The sequence below is a fragment of the Struthio camelus genome, chromosome 30 (genome assembly GCF_040807025.1).
Source record: "Struthio camelus isolate bStrCam1 chromosome 30, bStrCam1.hap1, whole genome shotgun sequence".
Lineage (NCBI taxonomy): Eukaryota > Metazoa > Chordata > Aves > Struthioniformes > Struthionidae > Struthio > Struthio camelus.
The window spans coordinates 750,264-760,500 of NC_090971.1; the positions used below are offsets into that span (position 1 = coordinate 750,264).

General features: G+C 60.2%; 1 protein-coding gene across 4 annotated transcripts; it reads right to left on the bottom strand.

The window, feature by feature from the left end:
• Window positions 1–2,570: 2,570 nt before the first annotated feature.
• On the bottom strand, window positions 2,571–10,194 carry VSIG8 (V-set and immunoglobulin domain containing 8). Of its 4 annotated transcripts, XM_068922091.1 has the most exons (7): window positions 7,282–10,194; window positions 6,502–6,677; window positions 5,750–5,951; window positions 5,438–5,602; window positions 4,706–4,828; window positions 4,323–4,476; window positions 2,571–3,640 (listed from the first exon to the last, which is right to left on the bottom strand). In XM_068922091.1, the coding sequence occupies exons 1-7, from the start codon at window positions 7,328–7,330 to the stop codon at window positions 3,472–3,474; spliced, it is 1,038 nt and encodes a 345-aa protein (XP_068778192.1). In that variant the 5' UTR covers window positions 7,331–10,194; the 3' UTR covers window positions 2,571–3,471. The 4 variants fall into 4 exon arrangements, with proteins under 4 accessions (XP_068778192.1, XP_068778190.1, XP_068778191.1 ...); XM_068922089.1 differs by having other exon boundaries at window positions 4,323–4,458; window positions 6,502–10,194; XM_068922090.1 differs by having other exon boundaries at window positions 2,571–3,589; window positions 6,502–10,194.
• Window positions 10,195–10,237: the final 43 nt, after the last annotated feature.

Below are 10,237 nucleotides of genomic sequence, written 5' to 3' on the forward strand. Positions count from 1 at the left end.
GCACGGAGGTACCCGGCTCCATGCCAGGCGCGCCGGGTCCTCATGGTCCCTGTAGTCCCTGGGACTGGGTGCTTTGCTGCCATAGCGTGGGGCTTGCAGGGGTGGCTGGTGCCCAGCTGGCGGCCTGGGGAGCTGCACTGGGATGCTCTGGCCATCCGCCCCGGCTCGCCTCGGTCTGGGACATGCCTTAACGCTGTTCATGCTCTTTAAACAGTGACTCAAGTGGAAAATGCCTGAATAGTCCCTGGAGCCAAGCCCGGCCACGCTGCTGCCTGGCAGGGGCTCAGGCTGCGCGGGGTAGTGCTGCTCCCGGCCCGCGTGCCCGGCTGCATGCTGCCGCCAGCCCACGAGAGCCCCAAAACAGCGATCAGCCCCGGCTGCCTGCGGGGAGCTGCGTGCCCGGCTCGCCGGGTCTGAGCTCCAGGGCAAAAATTAAACCTGGGCTAATGGGCCAGGCCAGGGCCTGGGGTTTCACTGGGATTAAAGTTTGGGGTTAACTTTAGAGTAATGTTATGGCTCGCGATGGCCAGCGTGCCGGTTGCATGCTGTTTTGGGCTGGGATTCAGCCGCAGAGGCTCAAGGAGGGATTCGAACCGGGGCTGAGAGCTGGGGTAGGGTGCAGTTTCGGGTTGCGGGTCAGGGCGTGACGAGGGTCGTGGTGGGGAGGAGGTGCGGGCGTTGGGCTGAAGCTGCGCTGGCCATTTTCCGGGGGTTGCGGTTCAGTGTAGGGAGGGCTGAAGTCGGGGTCAGGGTTGGGGTCAGGTGTGGGAATTATGGTTGTGGCTGCAGTTTGATTTGGTTTTGTGATAGCATCAGCTACGAGACATGAGGATGGGGATATAGTTAGGTTAAGTTTAAGTCTAGGGTTAGGTTCAGGTATGAGAGTTAATGCTAAGCGAAGCCTGGTGTTAGAGTTAGGGTTAGGTTCAAGGCTAGGTTTGGGTACAAGGGTTAAGGCTGTGGCTGGAGTAAGAGTTATGGCTATGGCCAAGTCTGGGTTCAGCTTGGGCTTAGGTTTAAGTACAAGGGTTAAGGTTAGAGCTAGGGTTAAGGTTAAGGCTATGGCCAGGTTAAGGTTAGAGTTAGGTATGAGAGTTAAGGCTATGGCTGGGGTGAGAGTTAAGTTCAAGGCTGGGCTTGGGGTCAGGTTAAGGACAGGTTTTGGTGCAAGGCATAAAGCTGTGGGCATGGTTAGGTTTAAGGCAGGGGAGAGCGGTCCCCACCATCCCCACCACCGGAGAGGGGTTCCCCCGCTCCCCAGCCTCTGTATCAGGGAGCTTTTTGGCCCAGGACCTGACAACAGGGGGTTCGGGCCCAAAGGCAGGCTTAGGATTAGGGTGAAAGGTACTTTTACAGTTAGGGCTAGCGCTACGGTTAAGGTTAGGGTTAGCACAAGATCTAGTGTTATAGCTGGGGTTAGCACTCTGGTTAGTGTTAATGCTAATGTTAGCATTAGGGTTGGTGTTAGGTTTAGCATTAGTGCTTGCACTACTGCTAGGGTTTGGGGCGGGTAGGTTTAGGATTAGTGCTAAGGTTAATGTTAAGGTTAGCAATAGGTTAGGGTAGGACTTAACGTTAGGGTTAGGCTGTACCAGACCCCTGGCCACATTTGCCCTGTGGGGCTGCCTCCAATCACTGTCCGAGGTTGTTTTTCCCCATCTGATGTGGGGACACTCAGGGACAGCAGTAGATTGTCATCCCCCGACCCCCGGCATCATCCCCTGCCCCACATCTTGTGGGGAACCTCAAATCGACAACCCAGGGCGATGGCTTTCGGGCTTCAGCTGCCAGTGCCTGGGTTGCTCTGCTCTCGCGCAGGCGTAGGAACTGAACCCGCACGGCTGCACTGGCCTTAGGACGTGCCGGGTTTCGGTCACTGGTCACATTAAGGATTGGTGAGAGATAGGTGAGAGCAGCACCGCATTGACTCTAAAGGTTGGGGAACAGGATTACGGTTAGGCCAGGGCTTAATTTCAGGCTTTTGGCATTTGCGGTTGAGATGCAAGGAATGCCCTTTCAGTGACAGGCTCCCGTGGCGGCATTGCAAACGTGCTCACGTTGCGTCTCCGCAGAGCGGCCGCGGGAGCTTGCATCAGTGGCGCCGACACGGGACGCCGGGACGGTGAACGTGCCGGGCGCCTTGGAGCCGCTTGGCCCAGGTCGGCTGTTGGGTTATTTCTGGGCGTTCAGCCTGCCTGGAGGAAAGGCTCGGGGCTGGGGCCCTGGTCTGAGCCCCTGAAAACATGAGCTGGCATGGGACCCCGAAGCCTGGGTGCAAACTTCCCCTGAGATGGTGTTACATGACCTGTCTCCAAAATTAGCCTTTCTTCCCCCAATCCCATTTCAATAAATCAGTGCAGACATGGGAGGGCTCCATGGCCTGGGAAAAGCCTGGGGCTCCCTTGGGTGTTTCCTGCTGGATGCTGCAGCACGGCTGCAAACCTGGCAGCCTGGCCAGAAAGGGGGCCGCTGCCACCTCCCCAGGGCTCTTCCACCATCTGCCGTGAGCAGGAAAGCTTTAGCTGGCAAAATGCAATGCATGCAGCAGGGTTTAATTAACTTTGGTTTATTTCGTTTCATTTTCCAAACTGCAAATCCTGGTGCCAATGTCAGCAGCACCTTGAATAACACATAATTGCTAAGCCAATCCTGGAGGCGTTCGCTGTGCCAAGGCCAGAGGCAGGAGCCTGCCAGGCAGCGAGATTTGGGCGGTTTGGGCTGGCAGTTCTCTGCTCGACACTGAGCAAATGATGGGGATGAGGGGAGGAAATAAATATTGCTCAAATAATGCAGGCCTGGCTGGGGGCCTCCAGAGTGAGGGGGCTGCAGAAACGCTCCAAAAGCTGTTCCATGTATGGGGGGAAAAATACAAAAAGGGGGCCAAAGGAAAAAAAAAAAAAAGTGATGAACCCAAATGACAAGTTGACTAAGGGCAGTGTTAAAACCATGTCTGGTAAAGAATGGAAGGATGCGGGGGGGGGGGGGGGGAAACTTGAATTAATAACCTCAATTTGCATGGCAATGCCAGGCTGGGTGTCAGGGGAAGGCAGGGTGTGCAGCGGCCCTCAGCGGCAAGGAGGGAGCCGGGGTCACCCAGGGCAGCAGGCTGGAGCATCCCTCCGCAGTAGGTTATCCTCTCCCGGAGCGGGTGCCCGCCAGCCGCATCGCCTCGGCCCCGCGAGCTTGGCAGAGCATCGAGAGCAGCCCTGCACCTCCTGCCGCGCAGGGCAGCCCCGGCCGGTCTTTGCTCGCTGGAATCACTTTGGATCCACGGCGCTGCTCCATTTGGGCTTGGCGCTTGGCACCGCAGTCGCTCCCCCCTCGGGGAGCCAAATTGGGACGTTTGGGGTGGGCGGCGGGACGGCGCTGGGGTGCTGGCGTGGTGAGGCTGGGCTGCTGGTGGCAGCAGCGGCTCGGTGATCCCGTCGAGTCCGGCGCTGCCGCTCGGGGCTTGGTGCCTGCAGGCGCAGGTTACAGGGCTGGGCAGGTGACCTGGTGCCGGATGCCCTCGTTGCACATGAGGGCTGCTGCTCGCTCATCGCTGTCGCCGTGCTGGCACTGCATGTAGCTCACGCCGTGGGGTGAGTAGCTGTGGTGGCACACATTGCACGTTCTGGTCATGGTGCCGCCTGTGCTGCTCCTGGGGCGGCAGAGAAAAGTGAGCGCTGGTGGCACCCACTGGTTCCCAACGGCATCTATCGGTGCCTGGTGGCACCCGTCAGTGCCCATTGGTGCTCAGCAGTGCTTGATGGTGCCCTATGGCACCCGTTGACACCCACTGGTGCCCATTAGTGCCCACTGGTGCTCAGCACTGCCCATCGGTGCCCAGTGGTACCCACTGGCACACATTAGTGTCCATCAGTACCCACTGGTGCACATCGGTGTCTGGTGGCAGCCATCAGTGGTACACAACAATGCTCATCCCCATGGCACCCATCAGTGCCCACTGGTCTCCAGTGATGTCCATCAGTGCCCATCATTGTCCAGTGGCACCCATCAGCAGCCGTTGGTGACAACTGGTTCCCACTGGTCCCCAGTGAAGCTCAGCAGTACCCAGCAGTGCCCATCATTGCCCAGTAGCACCCATCAGTGACCATTGGTGACCACTGATCACCAGTGGTCCCCAGCGATGCCTATCAGTACCCAGCAGTACCTGGTGGTGCCCATCATTTCCTGGAGGTCCCCTGCAGTTACCATCGGTGACCAGTGGTGTCCAGTGGTACACAGCGATGCCCAGTGGTGCCCAGTGTTACCTGTCAGTGCCCGTTGGCACCTGCTGGCCCCTTTCAGTTGCTGGTCCTGTGCGTGCTGTGCCCACTCACCTGCAGTCGCTGCATGCCCGCTGGCACTCCTTCCGGCGGTAGCGGCAGATCAGAGCCCAGATGAGGAGCCCCAGCAGGGTGAGGAGGAGGAGGGAGCCCAGGATGGAGCCCACAATGATGCCCGCTTGTCTTCCTCCTGCCGTGGGAACAAACCCTATCACCGCCGGCCTCCCTGCCGGCTGCCTGCAACTGGCCCAGTTCCCGGGGCAGCCCTCAGCAGGGCTGCCCCGGGTCACAGTGCCCATGGTGCGCCCACCGCAGCACCCTGGCAAGCACAGCCAGCCCAGGGTGGCCCCCAGCTGCCTAAGCCCTGGTTGCGGTTGGCAAACCTAGTGAGTAGAGCCAGCACTCTCCCAGCACGACCTCCCAGGGCCTGCACCTACTTGGCACGGAGTTGACAGTGAGCTGGCACAGTGAGTAGCCCACACGGTTGGTCACGCGGCACTGGTACACGCCGGCGTGTGCGTCTGACAGGCTGCGGATTAACAGGTCGCCAGGAGCACGTCCTACACAGGAGAGAGAGAGTCCGGTGAGCCCCTCCGAGCCCCCATGGCTGCCACACACAGAAGACACAGGCACCCTCTGGCACAGGTGCACACAGACACAGGCAGTCATGGACATGGGTGCACGTGGACAGGGGAACACACAGACACAGGCTCACGCAGACATGGGACCACACAGACGTAGACACCCACGGATACAGGTTGCACGTGCACATGGGAACACGTGGACGTGGGCACTCACAGACATGAGCGCACACAAACATGGGAACATGCAGACATGGGCACACAGACACGTGTGCACATGGACATGGGCACCCACAGCAGTGGTGGCACATATTGACATGGGCACCCATGAATATGGGCGCAGATGGAGATGGGCACTTACAGACATGGGCACCCGCAGACACTAATGGACATGGGTGCGCAGGGACATGGGAAAATGCTGACATGGCCACGGGCACTCATGGACATAGGCATGCACAGGCTCAGCTGCATGCAGACATGGGCAGACACCACCGGACAAGGGCACCCTTGCACCCCTCCAGCTGCTTTCCCCATAGGAAGCTCCCCAGAGTGCGCGCAGCTCCCCTGGCACCCATAACCCCCTCTTACCTTGGATGGTGCCAGAGGGCAGGCGGCCCCCGCCATAGCCATCGGCCAGCTTGGCCCACTGATAGGCGAGGGGGCTGGTCCCTCCTCGGCTGTAGCAGCGCAGCAGGATGCTGCTGCCCTCCGTCAGCTCCCCCTCAGTCCAGCACTGCGGGGTGGCTGGCTTCTCTGCAGGGTGAGAAACACCGTTAGCACAGCCCTGGCGAGCAGGTGCCAGGGTCACGTGGGGGACAGTGCAGCAGTGGCTGGGTGCTGCACCACGGCCCCTGCTCCGGGTATACCTGCTGGGGCTCGGGGACAGGGATAGGGGCTCACCTTGCACGGTGACGATGACTTCGTGCACGGCTACAGTGTTTTTCTTCACCCGGCACTGGTAGGTGCCTGTGTCAGAGACCTGCAGGTCGGCCAGGCGGATGGAGGCGTCGTACTGGCTGGGGTCGTTCTGCACGAAGGCCACCCTGTTCTGCAGCCCTGAGCCGCTGCCGTAGTTCACATGATGGTCATGGTAGGACAGGAACTGGTGTGGGAGCAAGTGGTGAGGCCAGGCATGGCCAGCCCAGGCTGATGGCGACCTGGGGTTGCTAGCCAGGAAGGGAAATGCCCTAGCCATTTCCACAAGAACGTCATCCTGCCTGTCCCTGCCAGACCCTGCTCAGTCCTTTCTGCTCTGCCAGGTCCTTCTCAGCTCTTCCAGACCCTGCCCAGCCCTGCCAGGTCCTTCTCAGCTCTTCCAGACCCTGCCCAGCCCTGCCAGGTCCTTCTCAGCTCTTCCAGACCCTGCCCAGCCCTGCCAGGTCCTTCTCAGCTCTTCCAGACCCTGCCCAGCCCTGCCTGGCCCTGTCTGCCTTGCCAGGCTCTGTCTGGGCCTTTCTGGCCCTGTCTGTGGCTGTGGGATGCAGCTGGGAGAGGGTCCTTGTGTGGGTGCCGCTGCCCGTGGCTCTGCAGGCGCTGACACAGGGAGGCTCCTGGGGCTGCGCGTGGGGCTCCTCCCAGCTGGGCAAAGGGGAAACTGAGGCACAAGGGGTGAGCCGAGCCCAGGAGCTGCAGCGGGCACTCAGCACACTCACCACGTTCTCTGGGCCTGTCCGCTCAGGCGTTATCTGGATCCACTCGATGCCCAGGTCCTGGGGACCGTTGTCTTCAGGCTCAAGGACATAGGGGCAGCCCAGCTTCACGGAGTCACCCTTAGCCAGATACAGCACTTCCCGGCCCTTGGTGTTGATCCTCACAGCCAGCAGAAGAGCTGGGAAGAGAAAGGAACTGGTATTGCTGGCTGGGGAGCGCGTGGGTGCCCACCCAGAGCACAGCCTGCCCCAGAGCCCTGGCACTCCGACCCCGTGTCCCAGCAGCACCCAACTCGCTGGCGGCAGGGACAGGGCACGGCCCAGCAGGTCTCCATCTGCTGGGGCCGGGCATCCCACCAGGGCCAGGCATCCATGAGGGCTGGGCATGCACCAGGGCTGTGTCCCATCGGGACCGGGCATCCAGTGGGGCTGAGCACCCGCTGGGGCCGGTTGAGCTGTTGGCGCTGCACGGAGGCAGAGGAAGGTGACGGTTTCAACACCAGTCGCCTGGCTTTGGACGTGGCACGTCCAAAGGGTGGGTGTCTGGGCCTCCCTGAGCACAGTCGGCTCTGTCTGCTGGTGCTCTGCTGACCGCAGGGTATTTCCATCTCCATCCTGCCAACCCCCAGCACTGTGGCCTGGCCTGGCACCCCAGGGTGCTCTAGGGCCAGGCAGGGACACCTCGATCCTCAGGAGCATCGCTGAAGGAGCGGGGCTGAGTGCTGGGTGCTTGACATCCCTTGGTGGCACCCCAGTGAGGTGCAGGAGCGCGGTGGTGCCTACCTGGCATGAGACCCAGGAGCAGGAGCAGACCAGTGCCGTGCCCTGCCATGATGCTGCAGCCGTGCCGGCAGACGTGGGCAGTGAGGACGAGTGGGAGCGGAGGAGGCTCCGAGGCGACAGGGAAGCCCGGCGGTGCGGGGCTGCTTTTACATGCTGGGCTGGGGTGCTCCTCCCTGTGGGGCGGATGCCTTTGGGATGACTGAGTGGCTCCAAGCTGTGACTGAGCGATGCCGCCCTGCTCCACTCCCTACCTGCTAATTAAGCACTGCCATGCTATGGGCTCCCTTCCAGCTGGAGCTGGGCTGGGGGTAGCATAGACAGGACACCCGATGAGCCTGGGGGCACCTCTCCGGAGGAGTAGAGCAGGGAATGGGGGGCTATGGCCTCATGGTACTTGGCTGCTGGCAGCCTCAGTGCAGGCATCAGCAGGGATGAGCGTGGCTGGTGGGAAAAGGCCACCTGGGACCCACTCAGAGCAGCCCAAGCTCAGCCTTGCACCCCAGCCACATGGAGAAGGCGACTTGGCTCAACGTGGGTCCCAGAAGGATTTTCGTGTCCCAGCAGGACACAGGGCAAACCACAGCTTAAAGGTGTGGTTTGACCATGGGTTTAAGCTGCCCAAAGTTCCCTCCTCCAGTCCTGCCCATTCAGTGAGTGGGCACAGAGATGCTGGGGTCATGCAGGGGATTGGGGCACCCAGTGAGCCCTCGCGGCACCATTGGCCCTGCCAAAATGCAGCACCTGGCCCAGTTGATGCCCCATGTCAAGGCTCACTGCACAGGGATGTGATGGCACAGCAGCTGCGGACACAGCAGACCCCCAACTCGTGCTCAGCAGATAGGAGTGGATGTGCAGCTCCAAGTGCAGTGGGAGAGCTGTGAAGAGCCAGGGGATGAGGAACAGAGAGGCTGAAACCTGGCCCTGATCTGAGGACAGGAGTTGAGGATAGGGATGCTCTGCAGCAGGGCTGGAGGATTTTGGGACAGGAATGCTATGCAGTGGAGGACAGAGAAGTTGGGGACAGGAATGTTCTGCAGTGGGAATGGAGGATTTTTGGGATGGGAATGCTCTGCAGTGGGCACAGAGAAGTTGGGGACAGAGATGCTCTGCAGTGGGGCTGGAGGTGGCCAGGACAGGGATGCTCTCGAGCAGGGATGCTCTACCCCATGGGAAGGCCCTGGCCACGGATGCTTCTCAGCCTCTGCGTCCTCAGCCCCTGGATCAGGCTGGGCCTTGAGAGCCCTGTATGCAGGGATGCTCTGGTCCTGGGGGGCCAGGGGTCAGTCCCAAAGTCTGGCTCATCCCATGCACTGGCTTGCGGCACAGCACAGACCGCGACGGTACTTTCCAGACTGTGACTGCCAAAACCAGCTCGGCAGTACCGCCTAGCTGGTCCCAAACACTCCCTGGGGCCACATACTGCTCCATTTACTGGCCCCAAGCTGAGCTCACTGCTGTCAGTTAACCCTTGCTGGCACCGTGCTGGGAACTGGGGCTGAGCCAAGCACGTGCTTCGCAGCATCCGCGATTTCACGGCCCCACTGTGCAGCCTGGCCTTGGGGCAGCACCCAAGCAGTGAGGGCTACTTTGTTCCCCATCTGACAGGGCCATTCCTGGGTGGTGCAGTGCTGTTTCCAATGTGACAGGGCCACGGCTCGCTACAGCTCAGGGCTCCTTGCCGATGCGGCACCCTGGCCACGCTGGATCCCCAGGCTGGTGACTCCTGCATTCCGGTGCCCTGCTCGCGCAGGAAGGGTGGGGAAGCCGCTCCACCCTGGTGAGCCTCCCGCCAGTCAGAGCACCCTCGGCAAGGCAGAAGCAGTGGCTTTGAAACCCTCCAGGCTGAGCCTGGCCTAGAACAAGGCTGGGACTTCCTGACCGAAGCAGTGACCGAAAGTGACACAGCTGGTGCATGGCCACCAGGCTCTGGGGACCTGGACAGGGACAGCGATGAAGATAAGGGCAGGCGAGCTTGGCACTGAGCACCAAAGACACTTTCTGGCCTGGCCATTGGTGCCAAAGACCCAAGGGAACCTAGAGAGTTTGGTGGCTGCTTGGGAATACTTTAAGTTGGGTTCCTGTACTACCTGTACTACATTTCAGGTGGTGGAGATATGTCCTGGATGCCCTGCAGCACCAGTGATGCACACTCAGTGCGAGCCCCTTATCGAGATGAACCTCAGCCCAGCAGTGCCTGGCTCCATCACTACTTGGGGACACACAGCAGCTGAAGAAAAGAGACAGGGAGGAGATAACAAGAGGCTATGACATTTCCTCATCCATTATTTATCCATCCTGAACCACTGTCGGGGCTCAAGCAGAGTCCTCCAAGCCATCCCCCTGCCCTGGGCAGTCTCACCTTTGCTAGCTCTCCTTATTTTTCAGCTGCTCTGGCAACTAATCAGAGCCACTCCTATAGATCCCAGCCCTTGGCCCTGCCTTGCTTCAGTAGTTGCCAGTCCCCATCTAGATTGGTTCTAAATGTTTGCAGCAAGTTCTGGTTTCTTTGCTTTGGCCTGGAGAAAGCCACTGCTGCAGAGCCTAGAGGTGAAACCTCAGTGAGAACATAGCACTGGCAGGGCTGACAGAGCTGAAGTGGTAGTGACAGCCCTGCACCCATGGTGGGCAGCCCTGGTGAGCCAATGTTAAGGCTGCACACATGGAAAACAGCCCACCTGGTTCATGGGAGACCTGACTGAGCCACCCCATGTAGGCTGGGAATACCCAGCCTGCTCTGATTTGCTTTGGTGCTGATGCTGACAGATGCTGGGCAGCTAAACCAAGGGCCTGGGGACACTCCTGCCCCCTCTGAGGACATAGTCTGCCTCTGACACCTTTTTCCTGGCACACGTGGAGATATGGATGTAGGACCAGCCTCACATTCTCCCTGGGAGCGTGATGGAGATCAGACAATGGGCCTTTGGAGTACTCAAGCTCTTAGAGCTACTCCAGGCCT

Coding starts and splice junctions, on each gene's coding strand:
- VSIG8 (XM_068922088.1), bottom strand. CDS start 7,197: ATGCTCCTGAGGATCGAGGTGTCCCTGCCTGGCCCTAGAGCACCCTGG. Junction 5,603..5,749: donor AGTCATCGTCACCGTGCAAG/GTGAGCCCCTAT, acceptor CTCACCCTGCAG/AGAAGCCAGCCACCCCGCAG. Junction 3,641..4,322: donor CGGGCATGCAGCGACTGCAG/GTGAGTGGGCAC, acceptor CTGCCGCCCCAG/GAGCAGCACAGGCGGCACCA.